Source organism: Somniosus microcephalus, chromosome 21 (assembly GCF_052327205.1).
Source record: "Somniosus microcephalus isolate GS21.2 chromosome 21, FLI_Smic_1.0, whole genome shotgun sequence".
In the NCBI taxonomy this organism is placed as follows: Eukaryota; Metazoa; Chordata; class Chondrichthyes; order Squaliformes; family Somniosidae; genus Somniosus; species Somniosus microcephalus.
Genome location: NC_141007.1, coordinates 63955116 through 63982667, shown reverse-complemented (window position 1 = coordinate 63982667; position 27552 = coordinate 63955116). Strand labels below are relative to the sequence as shown.

General features: G+C 45.0%; 1 protein-coding gene across 1 annotated transcript in view; it reads right to left on the bottom strand.

Annotated features, from left to right (window-relative positions):
• LOC147102876 (dynein axonemal heavy chain 17-like) overlaps positions 1-27552 on the bottom strand; it is a 908504-nt gene that overhangs the window by 242585 nt on the left and 638367 nt on the right. Inside the window, exons 51-52 of the mRNA XM_085963770.1 lie at positions 14083-14248; positions 7051-7153 (exon numbers count right to left, since the gene is read on the bottom strand). Coding sequence (XP_085819896.1) covers positions 7051-7153; positions 14083-14248 — 269 coding nt within the window. The remainder of the gene's footprint in view (positions 1-7050; positions 7154-14082; positions 14249-27552) is intronic.

Below are 27552 nucleotides of genomic sequence, written 5' to 3'. Positions count from 1 at the left end.
ATAGACTTTTGTATTATGGTGGATAAGTATGCGTGACCTGCCATTAGCCAGACCAAGATGTGATGATTTTTGCCTTGGTACAGGAGATTCCTTTAACTGAAATTGATGGCATTCTGATTTTCCCAAACCTCCCGCTTGGCCCACTTTTCATTTAAACGGTGTAAGCACCACCACAGGAAAAACATCAATGTTGCTAGGGAAGTATAATGCAGAGCATGCGGGATAAATACATTCCTAAAACCAACAAGCTCAGATTAAACAAACATGACTCAAAATGGATCAACCAGCAAACAAATTAAAAGTGAGATAAAGAAGAAAAATGGCACACATACGTCCTGCAGGGAGAAAAAAAGAAGAGGCTCATTGGGATGAATACAAAAAATTGCAGAAACACATTAAAAAGGTAATCAAAAAAGCAAAGAGAAGCTTGGATTAAAACATAGCAGCTGAAGCTAAGCATAGTAATAAAAATAAAATTCACTGCCGCACAGCAAAAGGGTAATCAGAGAAAAGATGAAACCCACATAAGATAAACAAGCTTGAAACTAAAAATGAGTATAAAATCCATAACTATTCTGAATGACTACTTCCTCCAAGTTTTCACAAAGGACCACATGAGCATCATGCCCTCTCCAAAGAAAAATATTCTAAGTAAATCAATGAAATTGTTATAAAAGAGATGGAAGTCCTAGTCTAAATAGACTGAAAACAAATAAATCCCCAAGAATAGATGATATTTATCTCAGAGTGCTGAGAGTGACTTGAGAAGAGATTTGTGAAGCAATAACAATCATTATTAAGGTGTCATTCGACATGGGGAGGTACCACAATATTGGAAAGAGGTTAATGTGGCATTCATATTCTAAAAGGGCGACAAAACAGACAGAGGAAAGTATAACACCATTCATCCTGCTTCCATTCTATGTAAAATAATGGAATCAATTAACAGGAGTTAGAATCACAGGGGGCGATTTTGCCAATGGGGGCGCATTGGAGGCGGGACTGCTGCTTGTCGGGTCGCTGTCCCGCCTCCATCGACTTTTTTTCCTTGATTGACCTTGTTAAGCACACCCAGCGGGCTTAGCAGGCCAATTAAGGGGAAACCGGTTACAGAGAACGTCAGCGTATGACGTTTCATCTGTCGAAAAAATTTTGACAGATGAATTGTCATCGTTTGACAGCTCTATGAAGCTGTCAAACACTGACATTCTATGTTGTTTGATGAGTCCTTGTATTCAAGACACATCAAACCTCTTTCTTTAGCAGAAATTAGATGGTTTTTGCATTGGAGAATGCAGCAGCCATCTGTCATCTCTGCTGGTGAGATGCGAGTCTCTCCATATCCTCAACGATTGAAGCCTGCAGGAAGAAACAAAGGTAAGTAAGCATTTTCTATCACTTTCCACTCACCTCACATATTTACCTCTCCACACTTGTACCCATCAGTTACCTTCACAGCGCACTTTTGGACCCCTCCGACCCCCGCAGACCCACTGCCCGCCTCGGTGACCCTGGCAGGGTTTCCCTACGTCGGAAAGCCTGCGCCTCTGCTGGAAAAATGGGGATAATCCTCTTGACTGCCTGTTAACTACCTGTTTACAGGCAGTTAAGTGGCTGTAATCCCCTTCCCGCCTCCAGGAGATGGGACCCGGCGGGTTGGCTACACGCCTCCTGGGAAGATGGCACGGAGGTGGGTTGGGGGCGGGATGGACACCTGCCCCCAGATTCTGCCATTTTCCCAGCAGTCCTGTCTCCATACCCGCCTCCCCAAGGTTGGCAAGATCACGCCCATAGAATCATAGAATGGTTACAGCACAGAAGGCGGCCATTCAGCTCGTTGAGCCCGTGCCGACTCTCAGCTAGCCCCTGTAGCCCTGCAAATTATTTTCCTTCAGATACTTATCCAACTCCTTTTTGAAAGATAAGATTGAGTCTGCCTCCACCACCCTTTCAGGCAGTGCATTCCAGATCTTAGCCACTCCCTGCGTAAACAAGTTTTTTTTTACATTGCCTTTGGTTCTTTTGCCAATCACCTCAAATCTGTGACCTCTGGCTCTTGACCCTTCTGTCAATGGGAACAGTTTCTCTATATCTACTCTGTCCAGACTCCTCATGATTTTGAACACCTCTATCAAATCTCCTCTCAATCTTCTCTGCTCCAAGGAGAACAACCCCAGCTTCTCCAGTCTATCAACGTAACTGAAGTCCCTCATTCCTGGAATTATTCTCGTCAATCTTTTCTGCACCTTCTCTAAGGCCTTCACATCCTTCCTAAAGTGCGGTGCCCAGAATTGGACACAGTACTCCAGTTGAGGCTGAAGCAGTGTTTTATACAGGTTCAACATAATTTCCATGCTTTTGTACTCTATACCTCTATTTATGAAGCCCAGGATCCTGTAAGCCTTTTTAACTGCTTTCTCAACCTGCCCTGCACCTTCAACGATTTGTGCACATATACCCCCAGGTCTCTCTGTTCGTGCACCCCCTTTAGGATTGTACCATTTAGTTTATATGTCCTCTCCTCATTCTTTCTACCAAAATGTATCACTTCACATTTTTCTGCATTAAATTTCATCTGCCACGTGTCTGGCCATTTCACCAGCCAGTTTATGTTTTCCTGAAGTCTATCACTCTCCTCCTCACTGTTCACTATGCTTCCAAGTTTTGTGTCATCTGCAAATTTTGAAATTGTGCCCTGTACACCCACATTCAAGTCATTAATATATATCAAGAAAAGCAGTGGTCCTAGAACCAACCCCTGGGGAACACCACTGTATACCTTCCTTCAGTCCGAAAAACAACCGTTCACCACTACGCTCTGTTTCCTGTCACTTAGCCAATTTCATATCCATGCTGCCACTGTCCCTTTTATTCCATGGGCTTCAACTTTGCTGGCAAGCCTATTATGTGGCACTTTTTCGAATGCCTTTTGGAAATCCATGTACACTACGTCAACAGCATTACACTCATCAACCCCTGTCTGTTACCTCATCAAAAAACTCAATCAAGTTGGTTAAACATGATTAGCCTTTAACAAATCCATGCTGGCTTTCCTTAATTAATCCAAAACTATCCAAGTGACTGTTAATTTTGTCCCTGATTACTGTTTCTAAAAGCTTCCCCACTATGGAGGTTAAACTGACTGGCCTGCAGTTGCTGGGTTTATCTTTACACCCTTTTTTGAACAAGGGTGTAACATTTATAATTCTCCAGTCCTCTGGCACCACCCCTGTATCTATGGAGGATTGGAACATTATGGCCAGTACCTCTGCGATTTCTGCCCTCAATTCCTTCAGCATCCTAGGATGCATCCCATTCGCTCCTGGTGATTTAAGTACAGCCAGCCTTTCTAATACCTCTTCTTTATCAATTTTTATACTATCAAGTGTCTCCACTACCTCCCCCTTCATTATGTCTATGGCAGCATCCTCTTCCTTGGTGAAGACAGAGGCAAAGTACTCATTTAGAACCTCAGCCATACCCTCTGCCTCCATGCATAGGTCTCGTTTTTGGTCCCTAATCGGCTCCACCCCTCCTCTTACTACCCTTTTACTATTTCTATGCCTATAGAAGACTTCTGGATTACCTTTTATGTTGGCTGCCATTCTATTCTCATACACTCTCTATGCCCCTCTTATTTTTTTTCACTTCTCCTCTAACCTTTTTATATATAGCCTGATTCTCAGATGTATTTGCAACCTGACATCTGTCATACGCGCACTTTTTCTGCTTCATCATATTGGCCCAGAAATTCAGGTCTCCACGGGTGAGTACGCATGGGGTACTCGCCCGTAAGCCCAATGGAAGTGCCGGTTTCCTGCATGCACTGCGCATGCGCGGGAAACCGGCACTTCCATTCCCCTGAAAGGAAGGGTTCAGAAGTCGAACGCGTGCGCAGGAGAGGCTGCGCGTGCACATCGAACTTACGTTTTTTTTGCAGGTTTTCCCAGGAGGGCAAGTCTCCAGAAGTTAGACATGTAAAAAGCAGTTGCAAGGCCTGCTTTTTACAAGGTAAGTGGTGAATTAATTAAAATTAAAACATTTTTTCCACAGGTTTATTACTTTTAAATACTTTAAAGAAAGGTAAGTTTATTTTTAGCCCCATTAGAAAACGTAATTAATTTTTTCAAAAATTTAAATTATTGTTTAAAATAGTTATTTCATGTAATTTATAGTTTATTTTAAAAATATGATGGTTTTTTTAAAGTTTATTTAAAGATTTAGTAATGTTTTGGGGCTTGTAGTACTTATAGGTTTGACAGGTCTTCCTGTCAAACTTATGAATGAAGCATTCCCTGCTACCATTGGCTCTCCATGGCCCACGTGATCCCAGGGGACGCATCGGACTAACTGCGCCCCTGGGATACGCAAGCACTGCGCGCCGGCAGTTGGAGGAGGCCCAGGATCGCAATTCCACGGGGGCCCACAGCTCAACAGCCGGCGTGCAAGGTAAGTGCAGGTCCGGGGCTTGCACCCGCGGGAAGCCCCCGACCCGAATTTCTGGGCCATTGGCTATCTGTTTCGTCATCCAGGTAGCTCTGACTTCAGTTGCCCTACCTTTCCCCTCGTGGGAATGTATCTCAACTGTACCCGAACTATTTCCTCTTTAAAGGCAGCCCATTGTTCCACTACAGTTTTGCCTGCCAATCTTTGATTCCAGTTTACCTGGACTAGATCCCTTCTCATCCCACTGAAATTGGCCTTCCCCCAGTTAAACATTCTTACTCTAGATTCTTCCCTGTCCTTTTCCATAGCTAAGCTAAACCTTATGATACTATATGAGAAGTCACACAACACCAGGTTATAGTCCAACAGCTTTATTTGAAATCACAAGCTTTCGGAGCGCTGCTCCTTCGTCAGGTGAAGTGACTTCACCTGACGAAGGAGCAGCGCTCCAAAAGCTTGTGATTTCAAATAAAGCTGTTGGACTATAACCTGGTGTTGTGTGACTTCTCACATTTGTCCACCCCAGTCCAACACCGGCATCTCCACATTATGATACTATGATCGCTGTTAGCTTAAGGAAAATAATAACCTATTTAACAGCAGTCAGAAGGGAAAGATCCTGCCTGACCAACCTCCTCAACTTATTTGATAAAATGACAACACAAGTGGATTTTGGTAATCTCTTTGAAGTGGTTTTAAAAGGTTTTTGACAAACTTCCATACAAAAGGCTATTAACTTTAAGCATGTGGTGATTTGGGGTAAACCCTGTAAATAGATAAGAAACTGGCTGAAGGGAAGGACAGAATGAATACTTGTTAGAGGAGTTATGTCAGTAGGGGGATATACTGAGTGGGGTCTTCTTCTTAGGCAGTCCCTCAGAAGTGGAATGGGGTACCTCAGTGTTGGGACCACTACTGTTTCTAATTTGCATAAATGATCTGGATTCAGAAACTCAAGGCAAATTGTTAAAATTTACAGAAGATACTAAACTAGGAGGGGGAGTGGAATCAGAAGAGGCAGCTCAGAAATTACAGTATGAGTTGGACAAGGTATAAAAGTGGGCAGAACAATGGCAGAAGAAATTTAATGCAGACAAATGTAAAGTGCTATACATAGAAAAAAAAATAGACAACACACATACTCCATGAAAGGTGTTAGAATAGTTAAGGATGAAGCTGAAAGAGACCTAGAAGTTTTAGTAGACTCAATACTAAACATGTCTTACCAATGCAGAGCAGCAATCAACAGAGCTAATAGGATGCTTAACTACATAGTCAAAACAGACAATATAAAGGAAGTGTAATGGTTATGGTATTGGACTAGTAATCCAGAGGCCTAGACTAATAATCCAGAGAATGTCTTGAATACTGCATCCAGTTCTGGCTGCCAAGAAACAAGAGAAACATTCAAGCGCTGGAGGCAGAATAGACAGAGCCACATTCAAGCGCTGGAGGCAGAATAGACAGAGCCACAAAGCTGATCTTTAGTATCAGGGATTTAGGAGGAAAGATTGAAGAAGCTCGGACTTTTCAGCCTGGAAAGGAGGTGACTGAGATCTCCTCTGAAAAATATATAACATTGTTAAAGCTACAGAATATTATTTTAATTTAAACTGCAGGAGTAGAACTAGGGGGCACAGTTTCAAACTCGACAAGGGTCCTTTTAGGACAGAGATCAGGAAATTCTTCTTCACATTAAGAGTAATCAACATATGGAATAAAGTTTCACATAGAGTGCTGGAGGCAAAACCCCTAGAATCACTTATGAAACAATTAGATTCTACAATGGAGTGATGTTAGGATCTCTCTGGCTGGATGAATCAAGATGGGCCGAATGGCTTTCCTTATCCAATTATCCTACGATCTTGTTTGATGAACACCTCACCTGCTCACCAGCAGCTTTGAACTGTACTTTTAGATGACAGGCTGCAGGCGCTTTAAATATGTGGAACATGATCTACTTATCTGGTTCAAACCCTTCCAGCTCACGAGCTACAACAGCTATGGCAACCCATTTTTAGTATTAACAACAGGTGCTACCTCTCACCACAATGGATGAACATGTTAAACAATGCAGCACAGATAGTTCTAGGTGTTTTTCTTATTGTTGGAAACATTTCCGAATTGGGAACTAACCCTGTTTATTATATTTGTTGCATTACTCAATGTATAAAATGCACCATCCTAAGCTTTCATTCTGCCATAACTATTGGAAAAAATTGTTATATCCCACATTGAGGCTGTTAGTATTAATTAACTTAAACCAAAAAAAGACTGAGACATTAACTGAAAAATGAATGGACATCAACATACTTAATTATAATTCAAGCAATATAAAATACATGATTATCCAAATAAAGCTATTAATTATATTGAATACTGTTCTAAAATATATCACGAGTCCAGATTTTCCTAGAGATTTGTGCTATTATAATGGCATAACTACGTCATCAGGTCCCTTGGATGGCTCAAAAGAAAGATTCATTGCCATGTTGCTGTGACGTATTATGATCAGGAAAATATGGAGGAAGCAATTAACGCAGGAAAATCTGGACCCATGTGAACAGTATCTTATTTAAAGGCAATCCATGTATAATTAGTTACCTGAAGCCTAGAATCAATTGTAAAGCTGCCAGATGTGGGATTCATACAGGCAACATACTGGCAATTATGAATATCTTTTAATGTCAACTTGATCTTATCATACCTAATAGAGAAATATGCAAGTTATTTAAGTACAAATTAATCCAATCAATCATTAACATGCAAATCTTCATTAAATAAATCATTAGAGTAAACTCATCACTTCTTAATGTTTTAGATTTTTTTAGCAATGTATAATCCTAAATTTGTAAAGCCTTATAGTAAATATTTTGCAGATGCGATATTCTTAGGAAATAATAAAACGGTATAAATAAATAAGGCTCAGTTTCCATTATTGGCTATCAGATTTGCAAATATACTGGTGCAATTGATATTCATTTTATTTATATGAAATTTGTAGAATGATGCATTGAAACATAGGGGGAATTTTAATTCCTGGGTGGGAAGCCAGGACATGAAGGACAACCACCTGCTTCTATGGGAGCCCGGTTCATTTTAACAGTTGGGCCTCATTAACATACCACAGGCTAGCTGCCCACACAAAATAGCTGTCTAGTGGAAGCTTGCTGGCTTCGAGCATATGAAGATTGGGTGGTTCAGAAGACACTAGCCAGGGGCATCAGGGAGGGGGAGAGTTACCTGGACACTTTGGGGGAAAAATTCAGTATCGCACCGTTTGGGGTGCCATTATCGGCCGTGCGCAATGTTTAGCGCCTGGCGCTAATTATCGCCTCCAACGGCAAACTTGGCTTTTATCGCCCCTGGAGGTGATTGGAGCGCTAAATCAGGCGCTTCACACCTGTCTTAAGGCGCAAAGGCTGAGGAGCAAGGCGCTACCTCAGAGCGTTGGCGAGGCTCATGTGATGTCAGTCAGCAATGGAACACAGACACACTGGCGCCAGCCAGTTCTTAAAGGGGAGTTCTGCCGAAAGGTCATCGACCTGAAACATTAACTCTGTTTCTCTCTTCACAGATGCTGCTTGACCTGCTGAGTTTCTCCAGCATTTTCTGTTTTTATCTTAAAGGGGAGGGAATGATTTTGCTCTCCATCCACATCCTGCTCATTGCAGCCTTGAATCGCGACCTGGAGAGACCTGTACATCAAATCTGCTGGAAAGAACAATGGAGAGACCCAGGGAAAGAGCTCAGAGTGCAGCCCCCACAGTCTCTTCAAAATAGATACAAGGAAGGGCAAATCAAAATTAACCTGCAAAGTGCTGCTCAGTGCCCAAAACTCCTTCACACAGCGTTGAATCTCTCCAGAAGTCTCTCTCTCAGAATGCGTGGTGCAAAAATGTCACCAACAAAAAAAGGCAGGAAGCGATCGCCTTTAAATAGCGCTCCCCTAGTCCCTTCCTGTCTGCAAAACACTACCCTCAACCTGTCGTTGCTAGTGGCAGGCGGTAAGGCAGCGGGCGCCACTCAATATCCAGTTCCGCGGCGCACTCGACTGACGTCACAATCTGCCGGCGCAGGAGATCGTGGCGGTAGTGTGTAGCGCCGCCGCAAAATGTCTAGTTAAGTTCGCGAGCGGTGCAAACATCGCCGTGCCGGGGCGCTAGTTCCTTTGCGCCCCATTAGCGCCCTCTTAAGGCGCTAACGGGAGGCACAAACAACTGAATTTTTCCTCCTTTGATCCAGGAGGCAGTCACACCCCTTAGGTGTGGTTAGTGGTCAGGGACACGGGTGTGTGACTGCGATTCAGGCAGGTAAGGGGGCCCCAGGTGCAGTGCTGGAGGAGCCTCGGCCTTTGCCCTTATCCAACAGGTATGAGGTTCTTGCTGCTGTTTGGATCAGGACAGAGTCTGCAGGGTGGATGAGCAAACTGACCAAGGCACTGTGGTATAGGAGGCCATTCAAGTAGGGGAAGTGAAAAGTAATGTTGTAGTGGTAGGGATCAGTATAGTCAGGAGATAGATACTGTTCTCTGCAGCCATGACCGGGTGTTCCGAAGGCTGTGTTGCCTGACCGGTGCCAGGGATAAAGATATCTCCTCGTGGCTGGAGAAGAATTTGGAGTGGGAGGGAGAGGATGCAGTTGTTGAGGTCCACATAGGAACCAACGACATAAGTAAAACTAGGAATGAGGTTCTGCTGAGAGAGCTTGAGGAGCTAGGGTCCTAATTAAACTGCAGGACCTCAAAGGTAATAATCTCTGGATTGTTACCTAAGCCACACGCAAATTGGCATAGGGACAAGCAGATCAGAGAGTTAAATGCATGGCTTAAAGAGTGTTGTTGGAGGAAGGGGTTTCAATTCATGGGGCACTGGCACCAGTACTGGGGAAAGAGGGAGCTGTTCCGCTGGGACAGGCTCCACTTAAACCAGGCTGGGGCCAGTGTCCTGGTGAATCGAATAGCTAGGGCTGTAGATAGGGCTTTAAACTAAAAGGTGTGGGGGAGGGGTGTGGGGAGAGGGGCAGGAGAGGGGAAATTTAGAAATCTGAAGAGAAAAGTCAAGGCAATGGAGAAGTGTAGCGATTTGGGTAAAAATAAGCAGAGTGTGACAGGAAGGGACAGAGAGCTTAACGGTAATGGTGCATCAGCAAATAAAGTGAAACCAGGGAATAATGGTAAAAAGTTAAAATTAAAGGCTCTTTATCTGAATGCATGAAGCATTCGGAACAAGATAGATGAACTGGTGGCACAAATAGAGATAAATGGGTTTGATCCATTTGCCATTACAGAGACGTGGTTGCCAGGTGACCAAGGTTGGGAACTAAATATTCCAGGATACTAGACATTTCAAAAAGACAGGCAGAATGAAAAAGAAGGCGGCAGGGTAGCCCTGATAATAAAGGATGACATAAGGACAGTAGTGAGAAAGGATCATGGATCGGAAGATCAGGAAGTAGAATCACTATGGTTCGAGATAAGACACCAGGCTGATACCTGGGATGGCAGGAATGACGTATGAGGAGAGATTGGGTCGATTGGTCTTATACTCACTGGAGTTTAGAAGAATGAGAGGGGATCTCATTGAAACTTATAAAATTCTGACAGGACTGGACAGACTAGATGCAGGAAGGATGTTCCCGATGGTCGGGGAGTCCAGAACCAGGGGTCACAGTCTAAGGATAAGGGGTAAGCCATTTAGGACAGAAATGAGGAGGAATTTCTTCACCCAGAGAGTGGTGAACCTGTGGAATTCTCTACCACAGAAGGCAGTAGAGGCCAATTCATTAAATATATTCAAGAAGGAGTTGGATATATTTCTTAAGGCTAAAGGGATCAAAGGATATGGGGAGAAAGCAGGGACAGGGTACTGAATTTGGATGATCAGCCATGATCGTATTGAATGGCGGAGCAGGCTCGAGGGGCCGAATGGCCTACTCCTGCTCCTATCTTCTATGTTTCTATGTTTCTAAATAACAAGGGGCAGAAAACACTGGTGGGAGTAGTTTATAGGCCCCATGACAGTAGCTACACCATTGGACAGAGTATTAATCAACAAATAAAAGGTGCATGTAACTAAAGTAATGCAATAATTGTGGGGGACTTTAATCGTCATATAGACTGGGCAAATCAAATTGGCAAAGGTAGTCTGGAGGACGAGTTAATGGCATGCACTCGAGACAGTTTCTGAGAACAATACATCCGCGGAACCAATTAGGGAACAGGCTATTTTAGATCTTGTATTGTGTAATGAGACAGGGTTAATTAGTAATCAGATAGTAAAGGACTCCCTGGGGAAGAGTGATCATAATATGACAGAATTTCACATTGGGTTTGAGAGTGAAATACTTAAATCCAAAACTAGAGTTTGAAGCTTAAACAAAGCCAATTAGGTATGAGGGATGAGTTGGTTAAGGCAGATTGGGAAATTAGATTAAAAGGTGTGACAGTAGTTAAGCAGTGGCAAACATTTAAAGAAATATTCCAAAATTCTCAACGAATATACATTCCACGGGAAAAGTAATCCATCCATTGCTAACTAAAGAAGTTAGCGATAGTATTAGATTAATAGAAGAGGCTTATAATGTTGCAAAGAATAGTAGTAAACCGGAGGATTGGGAGAGTTTTAGAAACCAGCAAAGGATGACCAAAAAATTGATGAAAAGGGAGAATATAGAATGGGAGTAAACTAGCAAGAAATATAAAATCAGATTGTAAGATCTTCTACAATTATGTAAAAAGGAAGAGAATAGCAAAAGTAAGTGTTGGTCCCTTAGAGGCTGAGACAGGAGAAATTATAATGGGGAATAAGGAAATGGCAGAGGCTTTAAACAAATATTTTGTATCTGTCACAGTAGAAGGCACAAAAAGCATACCAAAACTAACGAGGAACCAAGGGGCTAATGAGAGTGAGGAACTTAAAGTAATTAAAATCAGTAGAGAAAAAAATACTTGAGAAACTAATGGGACTAAAAGCTGACAAATCCCCTGAACCTGATGGCCTACATCCTAGGGTTCTAAAGAGGTGGCTGCAGAGATAGTGGATGCATTGGTTGTGATCTTCCAAAATTCACTATATTTTAGAACATCCCAGCAGATTGGAAGGTAGAAAATGTAACTCCGCTATTCAAGAAAGGAGGAAGAGAGAAAGCAGAGAACTATAGGCCAGTTATCCTGACATCAGTCGTCGGGAAACTGCTGGAATCCATTATTAAGGAAGTGGTAATCAGGCATTTAGAAAATCATAATATGATTAGGGAGAGTCAACATGGTTTTATGAAAGGGAAATTGTGTTTAACAAATTTATTAGAGTTTTTTGAGGATATAACTAGCAGGGTAGATAAAGGGGAACCAGTGGATGTAGTGTATTTGGATTTCCAAAAGGCATTCGATAAGGTGCCACATAAAAGGTTGTTCTGCAAGATAAGTGCTCATGGGATTGGGGCTAATATATTAGCATGGATAGACGATTGGTTAATGGACAGAAAACAGAAAGTAGAGATAAACGGATCATTTTCATGTTTGCAGGCTGTAACTAATGGGGTGCCGCAAGGACCAGTGCTTGGGCCTTAGCTATTTACAATCTATATTAATGACTTAGATGAAGGAACCAAATGTAATGTATCCAAGTTTACTGACGATACAAAGCTAGGTGGGCAAGTAAGCTGTAAGGAGGACACAAAGATCCTGCAAAGGGATATAGACAGGTTAAGTGAGTGGGCAATAAGGTGGCAGATGGAGAATAATGTGGAGAAATGTGAGGTTATTCACTTTGGTAGGAAGAATATAAAAACAGAATATTTTTAAATGGTGCGAAACTATTAAATGTTAGTGTTCAGAGAGATTTAGGTGTCCTCGTACAGGAAACACAGTGAATTAGCATGCAGGTGCAGCAAGCAATTAGGAAGGCAAATGGCATGTTGGCCTTTATTGCAAGGGGGTTGGAGTGCAAGAGTAAGGAAGTCTTGCTACAATTGTACAGGGCTTTGGTGAGACCACACCTGGAGTACTGGACACACTTTTAGTCTCCTTATTTAAGGAAGGATATACTTGCCTTAGAGGCGGTGCAATGAAAGTTCACTAGATTGATCCCTGAGATGAGAGGGTTGTCCTATGAGGAAAGATTGAGTAGATTGGGCCTATACTCTCTGGAATTTAGAAGAATGAGAGATGATCTCATTGAAAGATATAAGATTCTGAGGGGGATTGACAGGGCAGATGCTGAGAGGTTGTTTCCCCTGGCTGGAGAGTCTAGTCTCAGGATATGGGGTCGACCATTTAAGACTAAAATGAGAAGGAATTTCTTCACTCAGAGGGTTGTGAATCTTTGGAATTCTCTACCCCAAAGGGCTGTAAATACTGAATTGTTGAGTATATTCAAGGCTGAGATAGGTAGATTTCTGGACTCTAGGGGAATCAAGGGACATGGAGTTGAGGTGGAAGATCAGCCATGATCTTATTGAATGGCGGAGCAGGCTCAAGGGGCCGTATGGCCTACCCCTGCTCCTACTTCTTATGTTCTTATGTTCTTATAAATCACGGGTCAGGAGGAAATTTGCAGGCAGGAAGGCGAGGAAACCCGAGCTGGCGGTGACCCAAACTTCTTTTCTGGGGCATACTTTACAGGGCCTCTGTTGGTTTTCCTCCAGGTTTTACTGTACGACTTCGGTTTTAACTCCCGTTACACCCATTTTCTGCTGGACGAAGGAAGTTAAAATCCCCTCTAATGTGGGCATGGGGTTCTCCAATTATAAAACGCTAACATAAAAAGCATGACTCAAAAATCATGACACAAGAAATAAGGTTAATGCAGACAAAAAGTGAGCACCTTATGCAAGACTTTTAGGCGGAGAAATTCATTATAGCCCCGTTTGGGGCGCTAACTTTTAAAAGTTGAAAAAATTAGCACCAGGTGCTAATGTTTCTCAACTTTTAAAAAATTTGGTTTTGCGCTCCAGGAAGGAGGTGGAGCACTAAATCAAATGCTCCACTTCCTTCCTGGAGCGCAACAGGCAGCAGGCGGGGCAGTAGGTGTGCAGCACTGCCGCGTTGGAAGGCTCCTTCCCTCCCGTAAAGGGAAGGGCCATCGCTGCAGGCTCTGCAATGGAAAGTAACTTACCTGTGGCAGCCGTGATCTGGCCCGATCAGCCCAATGCACTGCAACAAAGTGCCGGACTGATCGAGCGCTGGGGAAAAAAGGAAAATAAACAGAAAACAAGCATTTGATTATTTTTTCCCTATCTCAGCCACCTCGCCTTTAAGTATCGCCCCCGAAGGACCCAGCCTCCCGATGAATGCCTCCTGTAGCTGCCGGTGTTGTCGCCCGGTGATGCTGCAGGAGTCGAAACCGAAGTTCGGGACCGGGGCGCAACTGGAGAGATGTGCACGGCGATGACGTCATGATTTCCGGGTGAAGGAGATCAGGGTGCAACGCCATACCGCCGCCGCAAACCTCCCGTCGTATTTAGCGGGAGATGATATTCTTGCCGTGTCCGGGCGGTAATTGGTTAGAGCCCCGCTATCGCCCCCCAGAGGCGGTAACAGGAGGCGCAAAGGTACCCAATTTCTCCCCCTTAATATTTAAAAAAGATACATAATGCCAACATTTGCATTTTAAAGATTCTAAGTAGATTACTTACCAATGTCCATGATCCAAGTGTTGTCTGATTAATGTATGAGGTGCTACGGTTCCATACTTATCCACCTCAGGCATGTTCATGTCATCAATAAAATAGATTAATTTCTTGGTTCCAGGCGGGCCAAAGTTTCTTCCGGTTTTCTTTTCTAGTGGTTTCTCAAGAACAGCTATAGGGAGTTCAGAATGAATACTTCAATGCATTTATTGTAATATCAAATACTATTACACTCAAGATTTCCTCATAAATATCGTGATCTAGTAGTAAACAAATTATGTTAGACTCATTTCAAACAATTTATGGCTATAGATACGGCCCTTGGTAGAAATTGACTCTATCTGGTCAACAAATCTGTAGGATCCATCAATTTTATCCCAGGTTGATTGCTATATTATAGATTCAACCAATGGCTCAAATTTTCCTGGGGACTTACACCATTGTAATGGTGTATCTATGGCGTAGGGATCCTTGACTGGCACAAAAGAAACAGGAAATTATGGAGTACGTGACTTACGCTATTAATGTTGTTACTCTATATTTTAATGGGATTTTGCGCCGCACCGCCGTTACCCTCACTGAAAACAGTTAGAAAGTAGCTCTGTCCCCATTTAAATCAATGGTGATTGTGATTTTCCTGCATTTAAGCCAGTTGTCACGCCACTTTGTCTTAGACTGAAAAATAATGGCATGAAAAATAATGACTTTAAATGCATTCTCTGATTACATTTAAATGATGCACTAATGTGTTTACTGATCGTGACTTGTTGAAAGACTGGTTCTTCAACCATTGGATTGTCATGTCAATAAAAATGTTTTATTAACGTTTCTTTTATTTTAAGTATTTTTTAACTATGTTTCATTTTAAGCATTGATTGTTGCTACGAAGATTATAATTGTTTTGAAACAGCAGTAGAAACACTGATAAATAACCTAGACTGGAGTGTGCAGCAAAAGCTGTTATAAAGAATATCTTTCCTAAAGTCAAGAAGTTGAGGGACTTTTAGGCCACGAATTTAATGGAGGAGGTGGGTTGGAATCAGGTTGCTTGGTGGGCTGGGTCCAGTCCTGCTGCCGCTGTCAGCCACTCCGGATTTGACATTTTAATTTAATTGGCCTATTAAGTGCCGTCGTGCACGCTGGCCGGTCCAATGACTGGGATCAGGTCTGTTAGTCGCCTCTGATGATGTCATTGCTGCAGTTGTTTCTAAGGGGCCCATGCAGCCTCAGCCTTTCATTTATGGTATCTGCTGGTCTTTGAATGTGCCAAGGGAACGAGTGGTGCAAAACCGAAGGCTGCGCCACATTTTAATGAGGACTCCCTCCAAGCTCTTGTGGAGGGAGTAAGAGGGCGCAGGGAGATCCTGTTCCCTCCCAATGGCCGAAGGAAGCCTCCTCAGCAAACAAAGGCAGCCTGGCTGCACATTGCTGAGGAGGTAAGCACAAGGTCCATTTATTCACGCACCTGAATCCAGTGCCGGAAACGGTTTAATGATCTTCTGCGAACAGCAAAAGTGAGTATCACATCACACTTACCTTCAATCTGTTTCCCTTCTCTTCTCATCACCAGCACTCTACTTTGTAGGCCTACTCCGCCACATCCCACCGTACCCTTACTTCCCTTGCACCCTTACCTATCCATCTCTCTCTCTGTACTGAATCACTTCACCATCCTACTATGCACCCCTCTCACTGTTATGCAATGACAACAACTAACAACTCACAGGGAGGCAGCTTCCTCTTGGCACCTCACTCCATCTTGGTCTCCCTCTAAGTTTCTATGTTATGGTTCTTCACAGTCACTCCATCAATCTTGCTGATACTCCACTTGCGTCCCTCCTTGCAGGACAAGATAGCCCACAATAAGAGGGAGAGAGCGACAACAGGAGGAGAGCCTCCATCATTGGCGACATTGACAATGCTGAGGAGGCTGCTTACGACATTGTGGGAGGTGGCGAGGTGCTGAAAGTTGGGAACAGAGAGATGGGCTCAGTAGAGGAAGCTGGTGACAGAATAGATTTTCAAAGTTCTCATTTAGATTTCATGGTTGACTGAAATGGCATATGATGTTTGACATGAATCTTGTCATTCATGTGGAAATGGTTAATGAAATAATACTGGGTGGCCCGCTGGTGGCGCTGTCCAGGGAGAGTATAAATACTCAGGCATGGGCCCAGCTTGCTCAGAACATTCTTTTACAGGAACTAGTGAAGGACACAACTAGATCTTCATGTTGTAAAACAGTTGATTAAAGCTTTGTTTAATGCTTAGACCAAGTGCCTAGTAGTTTTCTTACGTCAATGTTCATAAAGATTTACTTTGGATCATCTGCACAATAGGATGTGTCTGCTACCTAAATATCAGATGTCTAACTCATGCCTTTACTCTCCCACAGGACCATCGAGAGCCCCCTCCCTGTAAAGAAAAATAGCCATATTCCAAGAGATACACCATCCTATGAACAGATTTCTGATATTATTAATACATGACATACTGGGTTTAAAAGTCTGGAAAGCCTCGGCAACACAGGCTGTCAATAAAGGCTTCTGAGATAAGATGAAGTGTTAACACAAAAGTTGTAAACACCACACAAGCTTTTGAAATGGGAATTGATTGTTAATACTGAGATAATGGCCCTATTGAAACAGCAGGCTAGAGGTTCCTCTATGTCTGAACATTGGAACCAACACAATAACAATGCCCAAGTAAAGTGTTAAAAACTAACACTTCGAACAGGAACACAGATTATTAAAAAACCATGTGCCTTCGTAAAAGTAACATCAAATGAGAAACAGGAAACGCGATTATATATGCAACTAATTGAAGTAGCTAAGAAATGCAACAAACACCCTAATTGAAGTGTTTTTGATTTACATGTTGTAAAAACAGAATACTTTGAAATTATGATTTCAATAGATGCACCAAGCAATCACATTGTGTTTGTGTTGAACTTGGAACACATAGGAGTCACGACGTCTGATGATAACCAGCTAGGTGATTTTAGAATTGAATGGAAGACCTTCGATAAAAATTACATCAAAGAGATAAATCTGTTGTAGCCATTTTATGATGTTTTTGGAATACCTGAAGGTAGAGACATAATTATGAAAAAGGTATAAAAATAGAGCTTTCCAGATGGAAAGTCAGAAGCCGCTGGAAAGGGCAAGTGATTCTCAACTTCAGAGGCATGCTCTGTAAGTTTTTAATTCTTTGAGTCTCGGGGATCAAAAAGGTATTCTTCTTTGATTTTGGTGGATATTCTGGATTAAGAATAATAGAAATGTAAAAATGTACAAAGTTAAGATTTGAGAATAAGGATCTCTGAGAATAAGAAATGTAAGCTATTTGTATTTTGAACTGTTAAAGTTGCGATTGACTCAACAGCTGTTAACTGTATGTCGGCTCTTAAATAAATGTATATATTTTTAGAATTTTCTCAAGTAGTATTTCTGTATCAAACTCGCAAACTCAATTTCTGTACACTCTTTTGTAAGGAGTTGCAGAATTCTGGGGGGGTTTCCGGACCCTCATAATATCCGGAAGATTACGGTCTAGTTAAACTTATTAAAAGTGATATCTGGAGGACGGTAACATCTTTACGTCATTCCTTTCCTTTAGAGAGAGATAGCCTGGACCTTTAGACCCAATTAAGTGTCTTATAGAATTCGGCTATCTCTAACTTTAGTTGAAGGTGAACGTCTGGGGAACGCCTGACCTGGGGTAGCCCGAAAAGGGCTAGGACTAGTAATTATCCCTTCATCCCCACTGTCCAGGAGGAAGAGCCGGACGACTCCTCAGAGGAACCTGCAGCCTCTGAGGGAGCAGCATCACCAGAACTCAGCGCACCCAGCACCAACGCAGAAATGCACATCTCAGCGGGTCCTTTGTGACATAGAGTAGTGTTGTCACCAAATGAGTCCATGTAGATCCTGACCATGGCTGTGCAGACTTTGGATTCCAATTTGTCTGCTGCCTTAAGCAGGATGACAGGTACTTTATCCATGACCTTACAACAGGCCACTGATCTTCACCAATCTGGTCTGTAGCAGAGTCGTAGGAGAGATGTGGTGCTGGCCCAGGTTAGGGATGATGGCGAAAGAGGACATGGAAGTGGGAACTCCAATCAAAGCACTCCCACTTCTCATCCTTTGCCCTCTCAGCCAGTACCTGACATGCTGCCTTATCTCCCAAAGGCTGAGTCTGCCCTTGCACAAGTGCAGGTGGAGCGGTCTATAGTGGGGCCCTCAGGGGCTCCAAAACCCAGAGGGCATAGGTCAAAAGCATCTCAGCAGTCAGGGCAGGGATATGAGCAGCTTGCCTCTACCTCTGCTGAAGCCACTCAGGATGCATCACGTAGAAGCGGTAGGAAGCGTAAGTTGAAGAAATTGTAATTCACCAAGGATAGGCACATGGGCTTTTTGACAAAATGTTATATTGATAACTTTCCTTTTTTTATAATGCCACATAAAATTTATTGATTAGCACCACTTCCACATCTTGCCCATTATTGCGTCCCGAGTGTTAACTCGCCCTTTCATTTGTTTCATGATGAATGTCACTATGACAGGATCCATTGAGCAGATGTGCAATGAGTGGATGAGTGGTTGAAGGACTATTTAGTGCAAAGGGAGGGTCGGTGGATGGGGGGCAATGGGGATGATCCTTTTGGTGGAAGCAGACCACAGGATTTATTTTGTTATGTTTCACACTAGGCGTACCATCATTATATATGGGCATCCCCGGCAGCAATATAAACGGCTGGAATGGTGGTGGGTGCTCCAACTTCATCCTCTTCCTCCTCCTCTATGGTCTCATCATCTGAAGATGAGTGATGAGCCTCTTCCTCCTCCTCCACCTTCAATCCTCTCTGCTGCGCAATATTGTGCAGGATGCAGCACACCACTATCATTCTGGGCACCATCGCTGGCAAGTACTGAAGGGCGCTTCCAGACCTATTTAGGCACCTGAAGCGCAATATTCCAATGGCTTACTCGATGACACACCTGGTGGTAATGTGGCTCTTGTTGTAGCGCTCCCACACCTCATTGGTGGGGTTTCTCACAGGAGTCATGAGCCAAGTTTGAAGTGGGAGTCCCTTGTTTCCTATGAGCTTGCCCTTAAGTCTGCTTCCTGGAATGAAAAGGTCTGTGATGTTGGACTGCCTCAGTACAAAGGCATCATGACAGCTCATAAGGAATCTGGTGCAAACCTGCATGACCTCTTCTTGTGGTTGCACACCAGCTGTGCATTGATGGTTGAATATCTCTTGTGGTTTATAAAAACTCTTAGTTGCTGTGGCATTGCTTTGATTGCCACACGTGTGCAGTCGATGGCACCCTCTACCTGTGGAAAGCCAGCCAGAGAGGCGAATCCGAGCGCCCGTTCATTCTGGCTATTATCATCACAGCAGGAATTTACATGATTGTCAGCCCTGGCAAACAAAAAAAAATCAGTGACCTTCCTTATGCATTTATATGCAGTCGACTGGGAGATCCTGGATATGTCGTCGGTAGCGCCCTGGAAGGATCCGGAGGTGGAAAAATTGAGGGCAGTGGTCACTTTCACAGCCACTGGTAATGCGTGATCAGCAGGGAGCTGGTTTTCCTGTAAGAGGCTGCAGATGTCTGCCACCACCTGACATGACAACCTCAGCCTATGGAAGCACTACTCTTCTGAGAGATCAAGGAAGCTGAGCCTCCATCTGTAGACCCTGTGACATGGGTAATGTCAACCTGCAACCTCAGCCCTTCTCCTGTGCACCTCTCTCCTGTGCACCTCGCTCTTGTGCAACTCCGTCCCGTGCATGTGCTGATCCCACCACAGCATGTTGTCTCTGTTGTGGTTGGTGATTGTGATGTGCTGTCAAACACATCCAAGGCACCTCCCATCCTTATCTTGTCAATTTGAAATCCTCAAAGATTGAAAAAAGCTGTATCCACATAAGCACTCTCTGTTAGGGAACTGAGACACCAGTTGCAATAAGTGAGCTTTTATTCAGATGGGACAATGGAAAATTTAAATACCCACCTGAAATACTGCTTAAACTCACCTCCATTTTCCTCGTCGGTTTCCTGAGCCCCGGGAATCCGTTGCTGCTCACGTTAAATTTGGAGCCAAGTTAAAAACAATTTAAAAAGAGCTCATTAACGTTTCCTGAGGAGGTTAATTGAGCCAATAAGTACCCACCCGGATCCAATTATTAAATCCCAGACTTTGGCGTGTAGGTTTCTCGCCGGCATCTAAATGCACCTCTGTTAAACCCAGAAGTGGGCGCTTTGAAGCCGGGTTGCGCTCCCACTCTAAAACTCACAAAATTTAACACCCATCCGCTTCCATCCCACCCGTTCTTAGGGGTTTCAGTGAGTGATCCATTTATGGAGCAGGCTCCCAAGGGAGACAGTGGAAGCAGTTTGTATTGATTCATTCAAATGCAAAATAGATAGATTTCTTTCAGAAAATAATACTTTAGGATGCAGTGTATGAATAATTTGAGACATGACACGGTAAGTGTAGCATGCTTGGGAGAAACAGATGATTTTGGAGTCACTATTCACCGTGTAGTGGTACATCCTCCTGTGCTGGTAGCTCCCTCTTGTTATGTGCTAGCTTCTCCTAGTGGAATAGAATCATAGAATAGTACAGCACAGAAGGAGGCCATTCGGCCCATTGAGTCTGTGCCGGCTCTTTTGAAGAGCAACTCGGTTCCCAAAGCTCGCCACCACTGGGATTTTCCTTGCATCCTGTCTGGGTCTGTTGTAGACTAATTGATAGGGATTGATTGCTATGATTAGTCAACAACTCCATTATCATTGTATCAATGGACTACCAGGATGGTAGAAGGCGAATTAGATGGACCTTGGTCTTTTTTCTTCTAGCTATTCTTCTGAAAGAGTCAAGTAGGAAGGAAAAGGAAAAGAAAATGGCAAGAAACCCTGCTGTGCCAGGCCTCCAGCTTCACCATCTCCGATGCAGACTGCTATGTGTCTTCCTATGATGTTGATGATGGCCTCTTCCATAAGAGTCAGTGTTCAGAGTACAGGAAACTTTTTTTTTATCCGGCACCGACGGGACCAATGTGGTGTCGGCTCATCAAAAATTCCAGAGATCCGAAAGCTATAGTAAAAGATATGGAGAGCTGACAGCTCCATATAAAGCAACAAACCCTGTTGCTTAGCAACAAGTGCAGAACAATGGCCACAAGTTGCAAGCGTCTCTGTAGCTTAGCAACAGCTGCAGCCACACCCTTGCACAGCAACAGATGGAGGAAGGCAAGTAGAATATGAAGTAAAACTTACCTGAACCTACTCCTGAATTTTGCCGGTTAACCGAGATTTCCGGTTATTTAGGTGCCGGTAAATCGAAAGTTTCCTGTATAGTGCGACATCCTCCTGTGCTGGCAGCTCCCTCCTGTTGTGTGCAAGCTTCTCCCACAATAAGAGTGGAATAGAATCATAAAATAGTACAGCACAGAAGGAGGCCATTCGGCCCATCAAGTCTGTGCCAGCTCTTTCAAAGAGCAATCCAATTATGTCACTCCTAGGCTCTTTCCCCATATCCCTGCAATTTTTTCTCCTTCAAGTATTTATCCCGTTCCCTTTTGAAAGCTACTATGGAATCTGTTTCCACCACCCATCAGGCAGTGGATTCCAAATCCTAACTACTCATTGCGTAAAAAGGTTTTTCCTCATGTCGCCTCTGGTTATTTTGCCAATCACCTTAAATCTGTACCCTTTGGTTATTGACCGTTCAGCCATTGGAAACAGTTTGGGCGAGAAATTTATATACTTACCGCCACTTGTTAGCACCAGTGATTCTTGAAAAAAATGGTGGCTGGTGCTCTTGCGCCAGCTGGAGGCAGTCCCCACGGCAGTCACCATATTCGTGGGCCCCTCTGCACTGCCGGTAACTGGCAGCACCCTGTAAAAAAAAAGTGGCGTGGTGACAGCAAGTCAGCATGCAACGCCGACTTAGCATCACCTACATGAACTTCAACCCTAGCACTCAATTCAGCGCTGGGTCCTAAGCACACCAGGTAACCTGACGTGCAAGCAGGCTGACAGACGCTGATAGGGGCAATGGCTGCAGCTGTTAAAGGGACACACACGTCAATCAGGTAAGTTTGAATGGAAGGGTTTGGCCTTGGATTTTTTGATTGTATTGAAGTGGTGGCTTGCCGCAATATATGTGAAAAGTTTTTAAGTGTTTTGAGAGTGCTGCTGGACACTTGCCAGGGCTCGGATGGTAAGTGAATACCTTTGAGAAGACAGAACATGCTGCGAATGCTCAGCCGGTCATGCGACATCCGTGGAGTTCACATCTCAGGTCGACATGGTGCCTGACAAACTGAGTATTTGTAGCATCTTATGCTGTCATTTCGCATTTACAGCATCTGCTGGCAGAGGGAAGAGGAAGACGCAGAAGAAGAATTCACAGAAGAGCAAGACGCAGAAGAGGAGAAAGCCGCAGAGGAATCAGATGGAAGGATGCATACCAGACAGCCCCTTTGTGGCCGGGATATCCAGGATGGAATCATCTGCCTGTGGTCCCACTGGCTGGACAGGCTACCTCTTCTTGTTGACCCATTGGCTGGGCAGGCTGCATTTCTTGGGTGTGTGAAATGAGGAGGACACAAGGGTGGAGTTGTGCTGATGGGAGGGCAGTTAACCTAGAGGTGCATGCCAGAAGGGGGATAATGTAAGAGGATGACCGCATCTTGTATCCTTTCAGCCCCACCGCTGGCCAAGAGCTTAGCCATGCCCCTGCCAAGAATGGCCTGCACCGTCTTCTCCAAGGTGATGCTAGGAATGGTAGATGTGCCTCATCATTGGTGCAGATTGTTGGTAGGTGAGTGATTGGTGGTCCTGCATTGAGCAGTGTGTGAGGCTAGTGCTGCAGTTGGTAGGTGATGGCTTTTGAAGATGCATTCACTGACCATGACCATGGGCACTGGAGCCAGATGGTGGTGGCGACACTGCTGGCAGTGACAGCCTTGGTAATGTACTCCCACATTGTCCTTTCTGGAGGGCCTCCTGGCCCCTGTGAGTAGAGGGCCAGTCTTGCAATGTTGACCCCCTGCACAAAGCTGGAGTGCTGCATGTGAGACCCTGAGTGCCTCTTCCCTGGCTTGCTGAGCCATTTGTGTTAGTGCTGAGGCAGTTTTCCCATTTGTTCAGTTTAGGAAGGTAATTCAGCTTTAAGAGCTGAATAATCACATTTGGAACTTCTTTTAAATATTGAACATTTGTAAAAAAGACTGAAAGGGCTGAAAAATGTATTGAAGCAGTACATTTTATTTTACCTTGCTTCAATGTGCATGACCCCTTTAAATTTCAGAGCTCCTCACTGCCCACAATGCATTGCGATCTTCACAGCCTCGCACACAGACGCTCGGGAAAGCAGCAACGCCGCACCAGGACTACAAATTGGTCCCGGATCCCTCGTGCAATGCCACCAGGACGGCGTTGTGCCTAAGGTTAGTGCTGCACCACCTACCTCCATGCCACCCACACCAATTTAGGTCGATTAACCCTGCGGCCATTTTGGGCGGCCGTTAACGGCAGTTGATGGTGACACCGACTGCTTTGCTGGCGATCACCAATTTTTCCCCCTTTGTCTACTTAATCTATCTAAACCCTTCATGATTTTAAACACCTCTATTAAATCTCCTCTTAGTCTTCTCTGCTCTAAGGAGAACAACCCCAGCTTCTCCAGTCTATCCACATAACTATACCCTCTCCAAAGCCTTCACGTCCTTCTTAAAGTGTGGTGCCCAGAATTGGACACAGTACTCCAGCTGGAAATGAACTAATGTTTTATATGGGTTCAGCATAACTTCCTGGCTTTTGTACTCTATGGGCTGGATTTTGCCAGGCCTGAGGAGACGGGAATGGAGGCGTGTGGGGTGTTAAAATTGCAAAAAGTGGCAGGCGGGCCTGACCCTGCCTCCATCCCGCCTCCAAGCAATTTTCCCAAATGTGTGGTTTCTGATCCCATCTCCGTCCTGCCTCCAAGAGGCGGGATAGGCCCTTAAGGCCCTTAACAACCACTAAATTGCCTCTATAATCTCATTTTGAGAGGCCTTTCTGATTTTAACATGTTTCCCACATGATTCACGTCTCCTCTGAAACACGACGGTGAAACCTGGCGGGAGCACAATTGGATTGCTGACTATCAGCTGCAGCTCCACCATTAAATAGGAGATTGGATCAGTCATCATTTGCAGGTGGTTGGACTTTGTTGTCTCAGGTCAGGGGGAATTTTTAGCAGGCATAACCATAGCTGTGGAAGTTTGGAGCCTGACACCCATCTCCAGTGTGACCTCCTGGGAAACCCCTCTCGCCACCTTGACTGAGCGCTTCCTCAACTGAGGTATCTACCAGAAGCATGGGAACCATTTATTTCCTTTCCTCCTGGACATCAGATGAGGACGAAGACCAGCCACAGCAGCAGCAGAACCATGAACAACAGCAGCACCAGTAGCAGCGGCAACAACAGGAGCGCCAAGCTGCTGCTCACCCACCTGAAGCTGCACAGGCCAGAAGGCGCCAGCCCATGGAAGCCCGTCGGCACAGGAGATACCCCCCAAACTGGGTCTACAGACAGAGGATCAGCTACCTCAACATGAGTGAGCAGCAGTGCCAAAGGCGGCTCCAACATTCGCGAGAGGAAGTGGGTGACATCTGCGCAATGGTGCAGCAAGACCTGGAGCCCAGAGGAGCAGGTGGACACCCCTTACCAGTGGCTGTCAAAGTCACCACCGCACTCAACTTTTTTGCTTCAGGCTCATTCCAGGGATCAGCAGCAGACATCAGCGGCATCTCCTAGACGGCCGCACGCACTTGCATCATGCAGGTAACCGATGCCCTCTTTGCCATCGCGCGCAATCACATCCATTTCTCCAAGGATCAAGCAAGTGTCACGGTGCATGCGGTTGGATTAGCTAATCTGGCAGGCTTTCCAAGGGTTCAGGGAGTTGTTGACTGCACACATGTGGCCCTTAAGGCACCCCATTGTAATCCAGGTATTTTTGTCAACCGCAAGGGCTTCTACTCCCTCAACGTGCAGCTAGTGTGTGACCAGAAGAAGGAAATTTTGAATGTTTGTGCCAAGTACCCTGGCAGTTGCCATGACTCCTTCATACTGCGCCAGTCTAGTGTGCCTCCGCTCTTCAGTCCGCCAGACCAACTTAACGGATGGCTACTTGGAGACAAGGGCTATCCCCTGAAGACATGGCTAATGATGCCGTTGAGGAGCCCATCCAACGAAGCTGAGGAGAGCTACAGCTACAGCCACATTTCCACCAGATCCATAATTGAGCAAACCATTGGCATGCTGAAGATGCGCTTCAGATGCCTGGATAGATCAGGTGGAGCCCTGCAGTATTCAGCAGCCAGGGTCTCCAGAATCGTCGTGGTTTGCTGTGCACTTCACAACATGGCACAGTATCCTGGCTTGCAGATTCCTGAGGACCAAGTGGCTCCTCACATATCCTCCTCAACTGAGGAGGAGGAGGAGGAGGAGGAGGAGGAGGAGAGTGAAAACGAACATCTTGCAGAGGCCCATCAACCAGCGGCAGCAGTACGCGAGAACATTGCTGCCCAGGATGCAAGGAACGCACTCATCTTGGCCAGATTTGCTTAGCCTAGCCAATCAAGCACTTTTGCCTCGCAGCTTCTTACCAGAGCATCGACAATGGCCAAGAACCAGCAGATTCCTAGCACTCTGACCACCATACTGACAATTGCAAGTAATCCTAAGCCCTCAATGTGGAAGTCCCATTTGCGAAATGACACACACCACAACTGCAACAGTTGCCATCAGAATTTTTATTTACAATAACCAACTGATGGCATTTTAAAAATAAACACAACATTTCACCCAAGTGACTACCCTTGTGACTATTTGTGCAGTATCTTTCTCTTACGTGTGCTCCTACGTGGTGCTCCCCCTGTGGCTTCAGCAGATGTGGAGGCCCCTTGCTCACTTTCTTGCTGCTCCTGTCTCGACACCTTTGGCGGGTGTCCTCTGGGGTTGCAAACCTGTGAGGGCTTGGGAACAGTCTGCTGCTTCTGCGGCTGTGCAGGGGTTGAGACGCCGATCTCAGTTGGGTGGGGACTCTGGTGGGTCTCTGACCGAGGATTGGCAGTGGCATGGAAGTGTGAGCGCTTGGAGAGGAGCCCCCACATCCTTGTTCTCTGCCACCAACATCCCTCTCATGGGTCAGGCCCACCTCAGCGCTTGCAAGTGGATTGAGAGCACCTTGCTGCACATCAGGGGGGCCATGGGGACCTGTATCTGCACTGGCAGTCCTACTGAGAAGGACTTCCATGAAGGTTTGGTTTCTCTGTTCAATAGCTGACCATCGCTCCTCCAGAGATGTCAGTCTATTCTGAACACTCACCATGTTTTCTACACTCTGGCGACTTAGCTCCTCCATGGCAGTAGCCATCCTCTCGTCTACTGTAGCCATCCTTTCTACGGAGGTTGCCATCCTTTCCGTGGTGCTGCGTTCATGCACCAATGACTCCACAAAGGCTCTGCTCATGTTCGCGATTGACTCCTCCATTCGCTCCACACTCGCAGCGACCCTGGAGACAAAACCTGCCAGAGACTCCTGCATCTGTTCCTGGAGTTCCAGCACCACTGTTCTTCTGGATGGACCCAGAGGCAGAGAGTCGACATGCAGCTGAGCCGAGCTGGGAGAGTCCTGCGCCCTCCGGCTAGGACTCTCTACTGCTGTCCCTGTCTCCACAATCTGCTGATGCTCACTTGTTACCTGGTGTATCACATGAGCTGTGATACACCAGGTGACAACACTACTCTATCTCGCGATGGTCCCACCGAGGTGTGAGTGTCTGCGCTGGTGCTGGGTTGGCTGAATTCTGCTGACGCTGCGCCCTCAGAGATTGCAGCTTCCTCTGAGGAGTTTGGAGGCTCAGGCTGTTCCTCCTGGATAGTGGGGATGGGTGCTTGCGATGGTCCTGTGGGGGAGTAAAGGAAAGAGTCAGAGATGTGAGGCCAAGGTTATATGCACATTGCAGATGATCATAAGTCCATCTGTTGGAGCTTCAGAATCATTATCAGCGACTCATGCAATGTCAATGAGAGAGATGAAAAACTATTCTGTTGCCAGCTTTCTCTAATGCACCCGTCTGTCCGTCCCCCACTTGCGCATCGTCCTCGAGTCCCACGATCTCCAGGACCGCCTCCTCCCAAGGGGTGAGGTGGGCTACTGAGGGTGGCCCTCCTCCTGTCCTCGCTCTTTCCCTCTTATTGTGAGCTCTCTTTTCCTGCAATGAGCGAGACAAGTGGAGTTTGAGTGAGAATGAAGGAGTGAGTGTAGAGAATCCATAGCATAGATGCTTAGAAGGAGACAAAGATGGAGTGAGTTGGCAAGACCAAGGGCCCTCCCTGTGTTTTGTAAGTTGTTTTCATAGCATCACAGTGACAGGGAGTGTGAGGGCTGCATAGTCAAAT